Consider the following 19,671-nt stretch of genomic DNA (forward strand, 5'->3'; position numbering starts at 1 on the left):
TTTTTTTTTTTTTAAGGAAAGCTCAGTTCTTTTTCCACTTCATTCTTTCAAAAATGTTTTTCTTGTCATAGTTAATACACCAATATAGAGTAACTGGCACAGGCTGTGCATAACTATTGTGTTCTCCGGGGCTTGGTCCTGACCTGGAGCTCTCTATTAGGTTCTCAAACCAGGGTGATGAGGAGCTGAGTGAGAATAAGGAAAGGGACTCGCTCTATCTTCTTTATTAGGAAATAAGCCTAATGGACAGAGATCACATGGTTACAATTGACAGGTGCTAACTTTGGTACTTACATGAAAGCCAAAACTGAGTTCAGGTCCTGTCAAATAACCAAAATCTGGATGTTCTTGGCAATCATTTGTCAAGGCTCTAATTTGTGGATCAGGACAGGGGAATCATTGAAAGGCAGATTAGTATGAGCTTAGGTTTGTTCTAGATGATAGGGAGAACTGGGAAGTTCCCTGTAAACTCTGGGACAACTTTTCTCTGGAACTCTCTGACCCTCTCTATCAGAATTAAGCCTAGAATCTTGAGAAGTTTTAGGCTACTATCCTGAGCTCAGATGATTTGAATTCCTTATGTTGTTGTTGTTGTTGTTAGGTGCCATTGAGTTGGTTCTGACTCATAGCGACCCTATGTACCACAGATGAAACACTGCCTGATCCTGCGCCATCCTCACAATCATTGTTATGCTTGAGCTCATTGTTGCAGCTACTGTGTCAATCCATCTTGTTGAGGGTCTTCCTCTTTTCCATGGACCCTGTACTCTGCCAAGCATGATGTCTTTCTCCAGGGACTGATTCCTCCTGACAACATGTCCAAAGTATGTAAGATGCAGTCTCACCATCCTTGCGTCTAAGGAGCAGTCTGGTTGTACTTCTTCTAAGACAGATTTGTTCGTTCTTTTGGCAGTCCATGGTATATTCAATATTCTTCGCCAACACCACAATTCAAAGGCATCAATTCTTCTTCAGTCTTCCTTGTTCATTGTCCAGCTTTCACATGCATATGATGTGATTGAAAATACCATGGCTTGGGTCAGGCGCACCTTAGTCTTCACAGTGACATCTTTGCTTTTCAACACTTTAAAGAGGTCGTTTGCAGCAGATTTACCCAATGCAATGTCTTTTGATTTCTGACTACTGCTTGCATGGCTGTTGATTGTGGATCCAAATAAAATGAAATCCTTGACAACTTCAATCTTTTCTCCGTTTATCACGATGTTGCTTGTTGGTACAGTTGTGAGGATTTTTGTTTTCTTTATGGTGAGGTGCAATCCATACTGAAGGCTGTGGTCTCTGATCTTCATCAGTAAGTGCTTCGAGTCCTCTACGCTTTCAGAAGCAAGGCTGTGTCATCTGCATATTGCAGGTTGTTAATGAGTCTTCCTCCAATCCTGATGTCCCGTTCTTCATATAGTCCAGCTTCTTGGATTATTTGCTCAGCATACAGATTGAATAGGTATGATGAAAGAATACAACCCTGACGCACACTGTTTCTGACTTTAAACCAATCAGTATTCCCTTGTTCTATCCGAACAACTGTCTCTTGATCTATGTAAAGGTTCCTCTTGAGCACAATTAAGTGTTCTGGAATTCCCTTTCTCACAATGTTATCCATTACTTGTTATGATCCACACAGTCGAATGCCTTTGCATAGTCAATGAAACACAGGTAAACATTCTTCTGGTATTCTCTGCTGTCAGCCAGGATCCATCTAACATCAGCAATGATATCCCTGGTTTCATGGCCTCTTCTGAATCTGGCCTGAATTTCTGACAGTTCCCTGTTGATATACTGCTACAGCAGCTTTTGAACGATCTTCAGCAAAATTTTGCTTGCATGTGATATTAATGATATTGCTTGATAATTTCTGCATTTGGTTGGATCACCTTTCTTCAGAATAGGCATAAATATGGATCTCTTCCAGTCAGTTGTCCAGGTACTTGTCTTCCAAATTTCTTGGCATAGACACGTGTGCACTTCCAGCACTGCATCTGTTTATTGAAACATCTTAGTTGATATTCCTTCAATTTCTGGAACCTTGTTTTTTGCCAATGCCCTCAGTGCAGCTTGGACTTCTTCCTTCAGTACCATCGGTTCCTGATCATATGCCACCTCTTGAAATGGTTGAACGTCGACCAATTCTTTTTGGTATAATGACTCTGTGTATTCCTGCCATCTTCTTTTGATGCTTCCTGTGTCGTTTAATATTTTCCCATAGAATCCTTCACTATTACAACTTGAGGCTTGAATTTTTTCTTCAGTTCTTTCAGCTTGAGAAATGTAGAGTGTGTTGTTCATTTTTGGTTTTCTATCTCCACCTCTTTGCATGTGTCATTATAATATTTTACTTTGTCTTCGCAAGCCACCCTTCGAAATCTTCTGTTCAGTTCTTTTACTTTATCATTTCTTCCTTTTGCTTTAGCTGCTCGATGTTCAAGAGCAAGATTCAGAGACTCTTCTGACATCCATTTTGGTCTTTTCATTCTTTCCTGTCTTTTTCATGACCTCTTGCTTTCTTCATGTATGATGCCCTCGATGTCACTCCACAACTTGTCTGGTCTTGGGTCATTAGTGTTCAATGTGTCAAATCTATTCTTGTGATGGTCTCTAAATTCAGGTGGGATATATTCAAGATCATACTTTGGCTCTCAAAAACTTGTTCTAATTTTCTTCAGTTTCAACTTGAACTTGCATACGAACAATTGATGGTCTGTTCTGCAGGCGGCCCCTGGCCTTTTTCTGACTGATGATATTGAGCTTTTCTATTGTCTCTTTTCACAGATGTAGTCAGTTTGATTCCTGTGTGTTCCATCTGATGAGGTCCATGTGTATAAAAAAAAATCACCATTTATGTTGGTGAAAGAAGGTATTTGCAATGAAGAAGCCGTTGATCTTGCAAAATTCTCTCATGTGACATCCAGCATCATTTCTATCACCAAGGCCATATTTTCCAACTACCAATCCTTCTTCTTCGTATCCAACTTTCACATTCCAATCAACAGTAAATATCAATGCATCTTGATTGCATGTTGGATCAATTTCAGACTGCAGAAGCTGGTAAAAATCTCCAATTTCTTCATCTTTGGCTTTAATGGTTGGTGAGTAAATTTGAATAATAGTCGTATTAAGTGGTCTTCCTTGTAGGCATATGGATATTATCCTATCACTGACAGCGTTGTACTTTAGGATGGATCTTGAAATGTTCTTTTTGACAATGAATGCAATGCCATTCTTCTTCAAGTTGTCATTCCCGGCATAGTAGACCATATGATTGTCCGATTCAAAATGGCCAATACCAGTCCATTTCAGCTCACTAATGCCTAGGATATTGATCTTTATGCATTCCATTTCATTGTTTACGGTTTCCAATTTTCCTAGATTCATACTTCGTGCATTCCACATTCAGATTATTAATGGATGTTTGCAGCTGTTTCTTCTCATTTTGAGACATGCCACATCAGAAAATGAAGGTCCCAAAAGTTTGACTCCATCCATGTCATTAAGGCTGACTCTACTTTGAGGAGGCAGCTCTTCTCCAGTCATCTTTTGAATGCCTTCCATCCTGGGGGGCTCATCTTCTGGCACTATATCAGACAGTGTTCCACTGCTATTCATAATGTTTTCACTGGCTAATTCTTTTCACAGGTAGACTGGGCCCTTCTTCCTAGTCTGTCTTAGTCTGGAAGCTCAGCTGAAACCTGTCCACCATGGGTGACCATGCCAGTATCTGAATACTAGTGGCATATCTTCCAGCATCACAGCAACACGCAAGCCCTCACAGTATGACAAAATGACAGACACATGGGGGGGCTTTCCTTATTGCCAGACAAATCCACAGCTAAGAAAACAAACTCATGGGAGATTGTTGAGGAAGATGCTTTATGGCCAATCATATTACATTATTACATAGTTCAATTTGGATCTCTCTGTGGGAGAAGCAGCTGTTTCCCAGTGTGAGGATTGCAGGTTGCTTGAAGTTGCTTATTTAAGTCAATGTGAAAAGAAACCTCATAGCCTCCTTGGTAAGATCTTGCAGAGTAAATTTTCCTAGGAAGTGGACTGTATTCCTATTTATCCTACTTATGGATGCAAACCTCTCTGGAACAAGCTAATATCATAATTCAGTCAGTGGTGTTGATTAAAGAGTTATTCCCTTGTAAATAGAAAAAGCCATTGCTCTGCTGATGGTGTCTTTGCCAATGTCTCTGTTAGGGTCACTGCCTAGGGAATCTTGACTGTGGCTACATGCTCTGGATTTCCAGGGATGGTGCATCTTAAATCAATGTCGAAGGTCAAAGAGTATTACAACTATTTTGAAAGGGATGATGGTTGGAAAATAGCTTTGTTACTTGTGGAAACAATAATAAAAGGACATAGAACATTCAGAAAGATGTCAGAGCCATAAAGGTAAAAATAAGATTGTGAAATCAGTTCTATAAGGAAATATTAAGGAGCTAGGACTCCTCCCCTCTGGGAAAGCTAAGGGGGTTCTTTATGGGTCGCACATATAGGCAGGTTTTGACGTACAGCAGTTTGCATTTAAGAATCACCCTAACAGTCACACCCACCTTATTATTCATGACAGTTAATGGCAGGTAGGTCATAGATGTCACTCAACCATCTGGAGGAAATGGATTCCAATTTTGAATAGAGCAGAAAAAGTTATATTGTAATTGATAATATATTTTATTCAAGCTAAAGGAAAATTACGATGAACAAAAGATAGTAATAGAACAGACATATTTGGATCATTTCGTCAAAAAACTAAAATGCTAAAGCTAAGTCTCTCAAAAGTCTTTAAAAAGATGCCTGTTAAAATCTCCTCAGAATAATACACTGACCTGTACACTTTTGATTTGTGCATTTTTCAATGCATTTGTACATTAAACACTTTATTTTTTTAAATAATTTTTATTGTGCTTTAAGTGAAAGTTTACAAATCAAGTCAGTCTGTCACATATAAGCTTATATACACCTTACTACATACTCCCATTTACTCTCCCCCTAATGAGTCAGCCTACTCCCTCCTTCCAGTCTCTCCTTTCGTGACCATTTTGCCAGTTTCTAACCCTCTCTTCCCTCCCATCTCCCCTCCAGACAGGAGATGTCAACACAGTCTCAAGTGTCCACCTGATACAAGTAGCTCACTCTTCATCAGCATCTCTCTCCAACCCATTGTCCAGTCCCTTCCATGTCTGATGAGTAGTCTTCGGGAATAGATCCTGTCCTGGGCCAACAGAAGGTTTGGGGACCATGACTGCCAGGATTCTTCTAGTCTCAGTCAGACCATTAAGTCTGGTCTTTTTATGAGAATTTGGGGTCTGCATCCCACTGTAACACTTTATTTTTAAAATCTCATCGGGGAAGCCTATTTAAATACCTTGACTTCATAAAGGTGTTTCTTTCTTTCTTTTTGTTTTAATTTTTATTGTGCTTTAAGTGAAAGTTTACACATCAAGTCAGTCTCTCATACAAAACCTTATATACACCTTGCTGTATACTCCTAGTTGCTCTCCGCCTAATGAGACAGCACATTCCTTCTCTCCACCCTGTGTTTCCGTGTCCATCCAGCCAGCTTCTGTCCCCCTTGGCCTTCACATCTCTGCTCCAGATAGGAGCTGCCCAGATAGTCTCATGTCTATTTGATCCAAGAAGCCCACTCCTCACCAGTATCATTTTCTGTCTTGTAGTCCGGTCCAATCCCTGTCTGAAGAGTTGGCTTCAAGAATGGTTCCTGTATAAAGGTGTTTCTTTACCTTATGCTTTGTTGTATTAAAATAAGTCAGAAATTTCAAAGAAGATAAAGACCTTACGTAGTTCCTGTGATAATAAATTTTTACTTAATGAGTTACTGTTTTACCCTATTCATTAATTTATATACAATTTAGAATGCTTTACATTATGTAGTGTATAAGTACATCACTTATAAAAACCAAAAAACCAAACCCGTTGCTGTTGAGTCGATTTTGACTCATAGCAACCCTATAGAACAGAGTAGAACTGCCCCGTAGAGTTTCCAAGGAGTGCCTGGTGGATATGAACTGCTGAACTTTTGGTTAGCAGCTGTAGCACTTAACCACTACACCACCAGGGTTGCCGGTATATCACTTATTGTGAACTAAATATTATATTTTGGTCTAGGAACCAAACCCTGGTATAATTCTTACAAGAAATTACGTTCAACCCACACAATTTTAACTTATAGCACCCAGGAATTGAAGTTTTAGAAGTGCAAGGCCTGCCTATACATGTTAGGTTATGCACAGAAAATGGGGACAACTGAGGATAAAACAGAAGGACCTGGACAAATAGTGCAGCATAACTTATGTTAGGGAAAAGTACAGTTTTCTAATAGTTAAAGTTGTTAGATACTAGAATTGGCGATAAAGGAGGGTTGTGGAATCTTCTTCAATGGACTTTAAAGAGAATAAACTCATCTAGAGGATGGCATCATGGTCTTGTTAAAGCTAAAGGTGGCTTATAGTCTATCATGATTTATGTAAGAAGTAGTTGAACGCTTCAGACAGCAACATGGCATCCAATCATTGCACTGTGTCTCACGTGTATTTGTCCAAAGGAGATATATAGCACTGTATTGGAAAGAACACAGGATTTGGAATCAGGATCTACCTGTTTCTTGCTATATGACCTTGGATAAGTCATTTAATACCTCTGAGTCTCAGCTTCTTCACTTATAAAATGGGGATGGTATTAATAATAATGCGTTTTTTTAGTTAAAATGACAGTTGTAAGAGTAAAAGGAAATAAGGTGTATGAAAGTACTTTGTGAACTGTAAAATGATGTACACATTTGTTATGATTAAATACTTTTGAAGAAGTCTGGAATTATTATTAGCCTTGGTGGTGCAGTGGTTAAGAGCTCGGCTGCTAACCAAAAGGTCAACAGTTTGAATCCACCAGGCGCTCCTTGGAAACCCTATGGGGCAGTCAGAATAGACTTGATGGCAATGGGTTTGGTTTTTTTTCTAAGAAAGTAACCTCTTTATGATGTAGTGCAACATCTACACTTTAAGTGTCCTTCCTCTTGCCAACACAAGGCTCAGATATGAATATTTTTTCCACAGTGGAGACATTTCAACCAGGTAAGACCCTATAAGTCTCTGATTTGTGTTAAAGTTTGGGGGTTTTAATATCAAAATAAGATTTATTATCACTTGTGACTGCTGTAAGTAAAAGTCTATTCAGAAAGGATGACGGCTGAAGGGAGACAGACCAAAATACAATCAATTTTCCAATAAAGACTCAGCAAGAGGAGGTAAGGGAGTTGTTTATGTTGTAAGTTCTTTGGGCTGGGCTAGAACTTTGAGAATGTAACGTGCTGGTATAACTATGGATTTGGGACTGGTTTGCTTTGCTTAAACCTAGTTAAGTGCCTTACTCTAATTGTGGACTTCTAGGTAGAGAACCTGGGCCTGGATAATCTAATTGGGTGAAAATTTAGAAAGGTTTGTTTCCAACCTCTGCTCCCCACTTCAATGCTTTTCCTGTCCTAGCTGCATTCCACAGCCTCATTCACCCCAGGTACTGTTTGTGATAACTACTACAAGCTCCCACTCAAAATTGCAGCCAGTTACTGCATTATTAGGACCAGCAGCTAAAAACTACTATCTGATGACTAGTATTATCAACATAAGCAAATGTAGAGGCCACAGTAGTAGGCATAGCATCACATGGAGACAAAGAATAGGAATAGGGCTGGTAATGGAAATACAGGGCATAGGAACTTTCAGCTCCCCACAAAAAGTCTCAAGATAACCAAATGATATGGTAAAAAAAACATTGGGAGGGTAAAGCTCTGCTTCCTTATTTTTTCTTTGCCCTTCTAGCTTTTAGAAAAGTAGTCTACATGCACATGTAGACTTGCCCCCCATATACTATCTTTTATTCTTCAGTGTATATCTGTTGTGTTAAAATGAACTTTATTAGTACTTGGCCTGCTGGGTGGAGAAATGGTTTCCTTCTTGGCCTACTTACCTCGGCTGTCATCCTCATCTTCCCAGGGCTCTTCATTTGCTAGCAATGGATTCTGTGACTCATTCATAGACCTCATAGGGAAGGAGTGTCCATCACCAGGGCTGGTGGGAAAAAAGAAGGCAGTAAGCTCTTTCAGCTGACATAGGCTTTTTGTGACGGTACTGTTCCTTTTAGAAATGGGGGGGGGTGGATAATTAGGAAAATTTAGGCTTATTGGCTAAAGTCATGGTGGAATAGGCTCTTAAATAGCATTATTTAGTTGCTGTATTGTTCTCTATTTATTTTTTATTAACTTATTTCTAGTGACAGTACACACAACCAAGCATATATCCATTCACAATTTCTACATGTACAGTTCAGTGGCATTGGTTACATATTTCACATTGTGTTACCATTCTCAGTATATCTCTACCCATATTGTTTCATCATCATTAATTTAGACTCTCTGCCCCTTAAAGTTCTCATCTGTGCTTGAGATTAACTGCTGTTAGTTTGAACTGATATGGATACTTCTTTATAAGAGCGCAATGCTCAAGGCAAACATCCTTTGTTAATTGAGCTAAATAGTTGTTTAATTTAGCAATGGCTTCATGGGATAGTTTTGGTTCAAGGTTTAAAGATTATTTCTGGGCAATAGATTCAGAGGTTCCTCCAGTCTCAATGAATCCAGTAAATCTGGTTTCCATATGAATTTGAAGTTCTGTTCCACAGTTTTACCCCTTTTGGTCAGGATCCATCTATCAGTTCTATGATGGTTAATGGTATGTGTCAACTTGGCTAGGGTATGATTCTTAGTGATTTGGCAGACACTATGTAATCACTTCCCACTTTCTAATCTGATGTGAGCAGCCAATCAGTTGAAAGGGGAGTTTCTTTGGGGGTGTGGCCTGCCCCCAGTATATAAATGGATGTTCTAGCAAAGCTCTCTCTCTCTCTCCCCTGCACTCTTGTCATTGCCTGAACTCCCGTTCTTGGGACGTAAGCCTGAAGAAGTCTTCAACCTGCCACCTAACCTCCAGATTTTGGATTCGCCAGCCACCACAATCCTGTGAGCCAGCAGAGGCTTCCAGCCTGCCACCTGACCTGCAGATTTGGGGTTTGTCAGCCCCTGCAAACTTGTGAGGCAGCAGAAACCTTCAGCCTGCCACCTGACCCAGAGATTTGGGACTTGCCAGCCCCCACAACTGTGAGTCATTTCCTTGAAGTAAATCACTCTATGTTTATATATATGCTTCACTGGTTTTGCTCCTCTAGGAAACCCAGACTAAGACTTGGTCCTTGATCAAAACATTCAGTAATGGTAGCTGGACACCATCCATTTCTTCTGGTCTCATGGTAATGGAGGTAGTAGCTTATGACGGCAACTAAACATGCAGTTTATTTTCTTCTCTGATTCCTGGGTATTCTTCTTCCTCTGCTGTTCCAGGCAAATAGAGACCAATTGTTATATCTTGGGTGGCTTCTCACAAGCTTTTAAGACCTGAGGTGCTACTCACCAAACTGGGAGGTAGAACAGATACTCTAAAAACAATAGGCCAATTAACTGGACAGACCCACAAAACTATGGCCCTAAACCTTCAAACCAAGAAAACTAAACCCATGAGATCAACGAGAATCAATAAGTGCAGCCTTTTTTGGGGGAGGGAGGGGGTGGTGTTCTAGTTGTAAAATTATATAGAACACTTTAGTTGCCATTTTGCCCTTTTTTCTGGTGTACAGCTTAGTGATAACAGCTACATTTGTTAAGCTGTGTAACTATTACCCTCAGTTGACGCCTATTTTTCCATCACCATAAACGAAAATTCACTACTTCCCAGAGAGTTATCCCCCTCTTCCTCCCCCCTCCTACCCCTAGTAATAATTAGTAACCATTGATCTCTATAAAATTACCTATTCTTGTCATTTCATATGAGTTAGACCATACAATATTGAGGAACCCTGGTGGTGCAGTGGTTAAGCGCTTGGCTGCTAACATAAAGGTTGGCAGATGGAACCCATCAGCCACTCCGTGGAAGAAAAACCTGGTGATCTGCTCTTGTAAAGATCACAGCCTAGACAACCCTATGGGACAATTCTACTCTGTCCTATAGGGTAACTATGAGTCGGAATCAACTCAATGGCACACAATGACAACAAAAATACACAATATTGGTCCTTTCGTGGTTGACTTATATCACGCAGCATAATGTCTTCGAAGTTCATCTATGTTGTAGTGCATATCAGGACTTCAATTTTATGTATGTATCACATTTTGTCTATCCATCCACCCATTGATGGGCACCTGGGTTGTTTCCACCTTTTTGCTATTGTGAACAACGCTGCAATGAACATCAGTGTACATATGTCTGTTTGTATTATTATTTTTAGGTCCCCTAGATGTGGAATTGGAAGATCTTATGGTAGTTCTATTTTATTTTAATTTTGGGAAGCCAGCTGACATTTAATTGTGACATTTTAAAACTGTACAATTGTTTTGACACCCCTTCCCCCCAAACTTAGTCTCTTAAAATGACAAGAAAAAAAAGCCAACCAATCATAGGTTCAATGCATTTAAAAAATTTACACCTTCAGTTCCTATTTGTAGCGCCCAATATTCCTTGGAAATACCAGACGGATCCAGCAGTGACCAACAGTAAATTTCAATCTCCATGCTTTAAAATTTCAGGTTCTCTGAGCATTCTGTGTTGCAGTGGCACTTATCCAGAATTGATACCTCTCTATAGCTGGGGAACTTTATGTACTGGTGAAGGCCTTTTCCCTTCAAAGGGAAGAAAGAAAATCACTCCTCAAAACCCAACAGATCTGGCTGCGAGGTCTTTCTTCCTGTTGTATTTCTTTAGACTCATTTAAAAAAAAAAAACCTTTAAAATTTTTTTTTATTGTGCTTTAGGTGAAAAGTTTACAGCTCAAGTTAGTTTCTCATATAAAAATTTATACACATATTGTTATGTGGCCCTAGTTGCAATCCCTATAATATGACAGCACGCTCCCCCTTTCCACCCTGGGTTTCCCCGTGTCCATTCAACCAGCTCCTATTGCTTTCTGCCTTCTTATCCTGCCTCTGGACAGGAGCTGTCCATTTAGTCTCATGTATCTCCTTGAACTAAGAAGCACACTCTTCACAAGTATTATTTTATTTTTATAGTCCAGTCTAATCTTTGAAGAGTTGGCTTCTGGAATGGTTTTAGTTCTGGGTTAACAGAGAGTCCAGGGTCATTTTTTGCAGTGGAGCAAGAGAGACCAAAGCCTAACCTGAGTTACAATAAACAAGACAGTGATGGCTATAAAGGGAGTGACCAGGAGCAACTGAGATACTCCTTCTCCTACCACATCCAATGTATGTGTTCACAGAAAACAACAAAAATAACAAATCCACAAATTACAACAGCTACATTTACAAAATCCATTCATCCAAGTGTGTAAGGCAGGAAGGGGAGGTGGTGGTGGTGGGGTAAATGGCACAGGAAGAAAAACAAAGTATTCAATTAATCCAGGCACAGGGTCCAACAAATGCTATAAAATAGCTGCAGAAAAACCTGTGGTCCTTTCAGACTCACAGTGCTAAAAATCCATATACTGGTGTCAGGAAGATTCTACCTAAGTGCAACAGAGAAAAAACTCCAATTCCTCAGAGAAAAGGGAATATTCAAAGAGTCCTTTGCAGAGCGGATCCTGCCTTCCCTAGTGTCTTAGTTATCTAGTGCTGCTATAACAGAAATACCACAAGTGGATGGCTTCAACAAACAGAAGTTTATTCTCTGACAGTTTGGAGGCAAGAAGTCCAAATTCAGTGTGTCAGCTCCAGGGGAAGGCTTTCTCTCTCTGTCAACTGTGGAGGAAGGTTGTTGTCATCAATCTCCCCAAGGTCTAGGAGCTTCTCTGCACAGGAATCTCTGGTCCAAAGGCATGCTCAGCTCCCAACACTGCTTTCTTGGTGGTGTGAATTCCCCAAGTCTCTGCTTGATTCCCTTTCCTTTTATCTCTTGTAAGATAAAAGGTGATGCAGACCACACCCCAGGGAAACTCCCTTTATAGTGGATCAGGGATGTGATCTGAGTAAGGGTGTTATATCCCTCCCTAATCCTCTTTAACATCATCTAACTTTGCCTCATTAACCACAGGCAGAGATCAAGATTTACATTAATCACAAAATTGAGGACAACCACACAATACTGGGAATCACAGCCTAACCAAGTTGACACATTTTTGGGGGACACAATTCAATCCATGACAGCTGAGTAGGGGGAAGTGAATAGGGAAAAGAGATGCTACACCCTCCTTCCAATCCCACCCATCCCCCGTGGGTGGCAGGTGAAGTCAGTGGCCTGCAGCAGCCTTCAGTTTGGCAGGAGGTAGATGTGATGAAGTGAACTTCTCTGCAGAAGTTGAGCTACTCAGAGCAGACTGCAGGTAGGCTGTCTTGTGGAAGATTTTGTTGCTTAAGAAGACCACCAAGGAGAAGAGGCTCAAATGAAAAAGGTATGCTTTGCCAGGGGTCTTTGCTACATTGGTGCTGATAATGAATAAAGGAAAGAGGATGGAAAAGAGGCAGCTAATAATGTATGAGGACTGCATTGCTGTGAGGAAAGCCAAGGGCAAACCAAAATCCAAAGTAGTAAGGCCAATTCCTTTCTATGTTTTACAACTGCTGGTGCGTTTCAATTTCTTTATTGAACCAGTGAAATTCAAAGCAGAATAGTGAATACAGAAAGATACATGCAGGAGACTAACCAGATGACAGAGCCCTGGTGGGACAGTAGTTAAGAACGTGGCTGCTAACCAAAAGGTTGGCAGTTTGAATCCACCAGCTGTTCCTTGGAAACTTTATGGGGCAGTTCTACTTTGTCCTATAACATTGCTATGAGTCGGAATCGACTTGACGGCAATGGGTTTGGTTTTTGTTTTTTTAACCAGATGACCAACAAGATGGATAGGGAAGAGACTCATAAACATCTCCTGGATAAGGAAAAGAGCCTGCAGCAAAAGCTTGAAGAGCATATTAACAGTTATTTTGCTGACACTAGGAAAGAGGTGAGGCTTCCTCCCTGATACCTCAAATGGTAGAGCAGCTACTTGGAACCAAATGACATTGACAGCTTTGCTAAACACAAACAGGGGGAGCACCCAAAGAGCACTGAAAATTGATGTGAGGAAGAATTCCAGCCATGACCAAATATTTCCACGTAGTGATGGATTACCAATAATTTGTGCTATTACTGACTGAAGCACAGGAGTAAATACTCAGTAAAACAAGAGGAGACTCAACCAGAATACTCCTCCATTCCAAGAACAGCACTGGAAAATTCTATTAACTATACATGGCTCACTCTCTTGCCTCCGCTCTATACTCTGGGTTCTCCTCTACGCCAGGACACTACTTGCCCTTCTTGACACTGTTCTTCCCTCTTTTGCTGTATTCGAGCATTCAGCTTTGAGACGGTACAGATACCTCAGATGGAGCCCTTAATTTCCCTGGCAAGGTCCTGGAGAAAGATTTTAAGACTGTCAACCATCTCTTCACCACCCAAACTATGAACTACACAGAGGAGAGATAAGTGCCTCAAACTATATTCATTAGGAAGGGCTCAGCAGCAGCAGCAGCCATGGGCACAGGCCGGCCCTCGCCTGCCACAGGCCACTTACTCCTCTGCCTCTTGCCATGGTTCTCGCCAGGTCACTTCCAGGCCTGGCTGCTGCACCTGCACTGGGCATGCCTGGCCACATGGAGCCTCTGGGAAGCTGGCTCTATTTCTAATTTTTTAAGGAAGTGCCATAACATTTTCCATAGTGGTTGTACCATTTTACATTCCCACCAGCAGTGCATAAGAGTTCCAATTTCCCTATAACCTCTCCAACATTTGTCATTTTCTATTTTTTTTGATCATTGCCATTTTAGCAGGGGTGATGTGGCATCTCATTGTAATTTTGATTTGCATCTCTTTTTTAATGTCTAATGAGGAGCACTGGTGGCATAGTGGTTAAGTGCTCAGCTGCTAACCAAAATGTCAGTGGTTCAAACTCACCAGCTGTCTGGGGGGCAGTCTATTTCCATAAAGATTTACAGCCTTGGAAACCCTATGAGGCAGCTCTACTCTGTCCTATAGGGCCACTAATGAGTCAGAATTGACTTGCTAGCAGTGGGTAATGGCTAATGAGCTCGACCATCTTGTCATGTGTTTGTTGGCTGCTTGAATATCCTCTTTGGTGAAGTGTCTGTTCATGACCTTTGCCCATTTTATAAATGGGTTGTCTTTTTATTGTTAAGTTGTAGAAGTTTTATATATATTTTGGATATTAGACTGCATTGTTTTCTATATCTTATTTGTTGGTCTGTATCCATGCTGTTTTTGTTTGTAAGCAACTCTTTAGCTTGTTTTCCACAGTACCCCATATGGCAACATGTACACATAGCAAGCTTCATAAATATCGTTTGCTAATGATGATTCCAATTTATATTCCATTATTTTAGTGCTTCGATTCTGAATTTCCAAGAAAGATTAGCCAATTCAGAATCATTTACTATAGTAAAAATAAGCTTCTGTGAACTGGTGATAATAATGTCTGAGTGCTCTGCTATTTATTTGGCTTATTCAAGGTTATTAGAAGCTGGGGAGAAGAGCCAGAGGAAATCTCCAGAGTGCCAATTCTAGGGAAAATTATCTGCATATAGGGTCTATTTTGTGGATATCTATGGTCACCTAGAGTCACTTTCCTGGTTAATCTCTGGCCATTAATAGATGGGATGCATTGGCTACAGTAGGTTACAGTTTGAACATTTGAGTCTATATATCTGAATGCATTCCCAATTTAAATCTAAGTGATTTATGGATTATTCATTTGATGTTATCAATGCCTTTTCTCCTGTCTGTGAATGTGGCTAATTGGATGTTGACAGATTATTGATAGCAATCTACAGAGAATGTAATTTAAGTGAGTGGACTTTGATTTCTATTCCAGAGAAGACCCATTTTAAACCCCCCTTTGACCTGGTGATGGTGTGTGTATATTTGTGTGTATGGGTGGAATAGGTTCAGATAATTGCTGGAAACTGTTATTAATTAACATTACCCACTGATACAATTTTGTCTTATGATTTATTGCCAGGATAGTGGGATATACCACGGCTCTTAAATAAATGAGAGAACCTGTAAGATACTAAGTGGTGCAGAGGAAGTATCAAGGCAATGAATGAAGGGGAGGAGAACATTTTCCTTAACTACCATCTTCCCAAAAAGTTTTCTCAAATAAATGAACAAATGAATGTATCCTTGTCTGAGAAGTTGATCTAAAGGGTGCTGCAAGAAGGCTGTAAACAAGCTCTGCTTCAGAGCTAGTTCAGTTGATGGTGGTTCAATCTGGTTCACAAAGTTACTCAGAGGATACAAACTTTGCTCTTCTCATCTCTCCTTTACAGCTTTCCCTGCATTCCTGATGCAGTCCCATTACCAGCAAACTCTAAATAAATCTTCGTTCCTGCTTTTTGTTTTAATCTTTTTCTTCATAAAAACAATATAAGCATTTCACCCCAAAATATGTAAAATAGAGGAAGGTAAATTAATTTCCAATACTATTGTCCTTACCACTTGTAGCATTTTTGGTATATTTCCTTTCTGTTGTTTTTTTCTATATATATTTATACATATGTCTAATTATAATGAACATACCATTTGGGATTCTACATTTTTCACATAAAATATGGTAAGCATTTCCCCTTACTGTGATACAATCTTTATTACTTTTGCTTACATAATATTCCATCCAGTGGCTATATATCTTTATTTATCCATTCTCATATTGTTGTTTAGTTAGGTTGTTTCCTAATTATTGGCTGTAAATAGCACTTTGGGGAATATTTTTGTACATAAAGTTTGTTTCTGTCCTTAGAATATATTCCCACAAATGGAATTACTGGATCAATGGACACATACATTCTTAAGGTTTTTTGATACATATCACTGAATTCATTTCTAAAAGAGTGGTACCAGTTTATATTGCCACAAAGCATGAAAATGTCTGTTTTTACCAGACTCTTGCCTCCTGCTTTGTCTTTACTAACCTAGAAATGAAAAACCTGGGGAATAATGTAATTGGTATCACTAAGCTGTATACCCAAAAAATCCTGAATTGGAAATGTCATGTTATATATATTTTTACAAAAATAAAAGCAGGTGTTGAGACTGATTGTGCACAATCAAATACCTCACAAGATACGCTTCCTTCATGTGGAGGTTTAGAGTCATGGTTTTGAGGGGCATCTCTATTATTTTTTTTCTATCAATTGGCCTAAAATTGTTTCTCAGTACCTCTACTTCCTGGTTTGTTGTGGAGCAACTGGGGTCTTAAAGCTATCAAGCGGCCATCCAAGGTACAACATTTGGTCCCTATTCACCTACAGCAATAGAGGAAGAAGGACAGTCAGGAATCAGAGGAGGAAATCAAATGCATGTCTGGTTGCCTCCACAAACAACCGCCTCTCTTTTTTTTTTTAATTGTACTTTAGGTGAAGGTTTACAGAGCAAATTAGTTTCTCATTAAACAATTAATACACATATTGTTTTAGGACATTGGTTGCTAACCCCATGACGTGTCAACACTTTCCCTTTCTTAGTTTTGGGTGTCCCATTTCCATTCATCCAGGTTTCCTGTCCCCTCCTGCCTTTTCCTCCTTGCTCCTGGGCTGGTGTGCCCATTTAGTCTCATATGTATGGTTGAGCTATGTGTATTACTGGGCCTGTCTAATCTTTGCCTGAAGAGTGAACCTCAGGAGTGATTTCAGTACTGAGTTAAAAGGTTGTTCCGGGGCCATACTCTTGGGATTGCCTCCAGTCTCCATCAGACCAGTAAGTCTGATCTTTTCTTGTGAGTTGAATTTTGTGCTATGTTTTTCTCCAGCTCCGTCCGGGATCCTCTATTGTGATCCTTGTCAGAGCAGTCAGTGGTGGTAGCAGGTAAACATCTAGTTGTGCTGGACTTAGTCTGATGGAGGCTGTGGTAGTTGTGGTCCATTAGTCCTTTGTACTAAACTTTCCCTTTTATCTTTGGTTTTCTTCATTTCCCCTTGCTCCAGATGGGATGGCACCAGTGTAGTATCTTAAATGGCTGATCATAACCTTTTAAGACCCAAGATGCTACTCACCAAAGTAGGATGTAGAACATTTTCCTTATAAATTATATGATGCCAATTGAGCTAGATGCCCCTGACATCATGGTCCCCAGCCCTCAAACCAGTAATTCACTCCCTATGGAAGTTTGGATGTGCCTATGAAGCTTCCATGACCTTGCCTTGGTCAAGTTGTGCTGACTTCCCCAGTATTGTGTACTATTTTACCCATAACCAAAGTTACCACTTATCTACTATCTAGTTAGTGTTTTTCCCCACCCACCACTTGCCTCCATCGTAACCATAAAAGATTGTTTCTTTCTGTGTGTAAACCTTTTCATGAGTTTTTATAATAGTGGTCTTATATAGTATTCGTCCTTTTGTGACTGACATATTTCACTCAGCATAACACCTTCCAGATTCATCCATGTGCTGAGATGTTTGGCAGATTCATCATTGTTCTTTATCCTTGCAATAGTATTCCATTGTGTGTATATACCACAGTTTGTTTATCCATTCATCTGTTGATAGGCACTTAGGTTGTTTCCATCTTTTGCTCTTGTGAATAATGCTGCAGTGAATATGGGTGTGTGTATGTCTATTCATTTGACGGCTCATATTTCTTTAGGATATAGTTCTAGGAGTGGGATTGCTAGATCATATGGTATTTCTATTTCTAGCTTTTTAAGGAAGTGCCATATTGTTTTCCAAAGTGATTGTACCATTCTACATTCCCACAAGCAGTGCATAAGACTTCCAATCTCCCCACATTCTCTCCAACATTTATTTTCTGTTTTTTGATTCATGCCAGTAATGTTGGGGTGAGATGGTATCTCACTGCAGTTTTGATTTGCATTTCTCTAATGGCTAGTGATCTCAAGCATTTCCTCATGTATCTGTTAGCTGCCTGAATGTCTTCTTTGGTGAAGTGTCTGTTCATATCCTTTGACCATTTTTTAATTGGATTGTCTTTTTGTTGTAGAGGGGTTAAATTTTCCTATAAATTTTAGAGATTAGACCTTTCTTGGATATATCACACCCAAAACTTTTTCCCAGTCTCTAGGTACTCTTTCTACCTTTTTGGTGAAGTCTTTTGATGAGCATAACTACTTAATTTTTAGAAGATCCAAGCTATTAGCTCATCTTCTGGTGTTTGTGTACTGTTAGTTATGGTATGTATCCTATTTATGCCACATATGAGTTGGACTCCACTTGATGGCAGCGAGGGGTATTAGGACCCCTAGTGTTGACCCTATTTTTTCTTCCATGATCTTTATAGTTTTTGGTTTTATATTTAGGTCTTTGATCCATTTAGAATTAGTTTTTGTGTACGGTGTAAGGTATTGATCTTGTTTCATTTTTTTACAGATGGACATCCAGTTTTGCCAACATCAGTTGTTAAAAAGATTGTCTTTTCCCCATTTGATGGACTTTGGGCCTTTGTTGAGGATTGGGTGCCCATAAGTGGATGGACTTACCTCTGGGTTCTCGATTCTGTTCCATGGGTCAATGTGTCTGTACTAGTACCAGGCTGTTTGACTGCTGTAACTGGATAGTAGGTTCTGAGGTCAAGAAGTGCAAGTCCTTCTACTTTGTTCTTTTTCTTCAATAGTGCTTTACTTATCCAGGGCCTCTTTCCTTTCCATATAAAGTTAATGATTAGTTTTTCCACCTCATTAAAGAATGCTGTTGGTATTTGGATCAGGATTGCATTGTATTTGTAGACTGCCTTGGGTACAATTGACATTTTCACAATGCTGAGTCTACTTATCGATAAACATGGTACGTTTTTCCATTTATGTAAGTCTCTTTAGGTTTCTTGCAGTAGTGTTTTGTAGTTTTCTTTGTATAGGTCTTTTATGTCCCTGGTTAGATTTATTCCTAAGTATTATTTTTTTAGGAGCTATTTTTTTTTATAATAAATAGTATTACTTTCCTGATTTCTTTTTCTTAGTTCTCTTTATTGGTGTATAGGAATCTAACTTATTTTTGTATGTTTATCTTCTATCCTGCCATGCTGCTGAATCTTTCTATTAGTTCCAGTAGTTTTCTTGTGGAGTATTTTGGGTTGTCTATGTATAGCATCCTCACGAGTCTGTCAGTTTGTCATACTGTAGTGGCTTGTGTGTTGCTGTAATGCTGGAAGCTATGCCACCGGTATTCAAATACCAGCAGGGTCATTCACGATGGACAGGTTTCAGCTGATCTTCCAGACTAAGACAGACTAGGAAGAAAGACCTGGCGGTCTACTTCTGAAAAAAAAAATTAGCCATTGAAAACCTTATGAATAGCAGTGGGACACTGTCTGATGTAGTGCCAGAAGATGAGCCCCTCAGGTTGGAAGGCTCTCAAAATATGACTAGGGAAGAGCTGCCACCTCAAAGTAGAGTCAGTCTGAATGACATGGATGGAGTCCAGCTTTCAAGACCTTCATTTGCTGTTGGAGCATGACTCAAAATGAGAATAAACAGCTACAAACATCCGTTAATAATAAGAATGCATTGATAGTTACTGGTGTTTGGAATGCAAAAGTTGGAAACAAAGAAGAAGGATTGGTAGTTGGAAAACAT

The 19,671-nt window shown here is 39.7% G+C and overlaps 1 protein-coding gene and 1 pseudogene across 1 annotated transcript in view; both read right to left on the bottom strand.

The window, feature by feature from the left end:
• ZDHHC15 (zinc finger DHHC-type palmitoyltransferase 15) overlaps positions 1–19,671 on the bottom strand; it is a 236,292-nt gene that overhangs the window by 21,959 nt on the left and 194,662 nt on the right. The window contains exon 10 of the mRNA XM_010592707.3: positions 8,002–8,102. Coding sequence (XP_010591009.1) covers positions 8,002–8,102 — 101 coding nt within the window. The remainder of the gene's footprint in view (positions 1–8,001; positions 8,103–19,671) is intronic.
• LOC100658775 (etoposide-induced protein 2.4 homolog) lies at positions 9,949–13,553 on the bottom strand (annotated as a pseudogene).

Source organism: Loxodonta africana, chromosome X (assembly GCF_030014295.1).
Source record: "Loxodonta africana isolate mLoxAfr1 chromosome X, mLoxAfr1.hap2, whole genome shotgun sequence".
Lineage (NCBI taxonomy): Eukaryota > Metazoa > Chordata > Mammalia > Proboscidea > Elephantidae > Loxodonta > Loxodonta africana.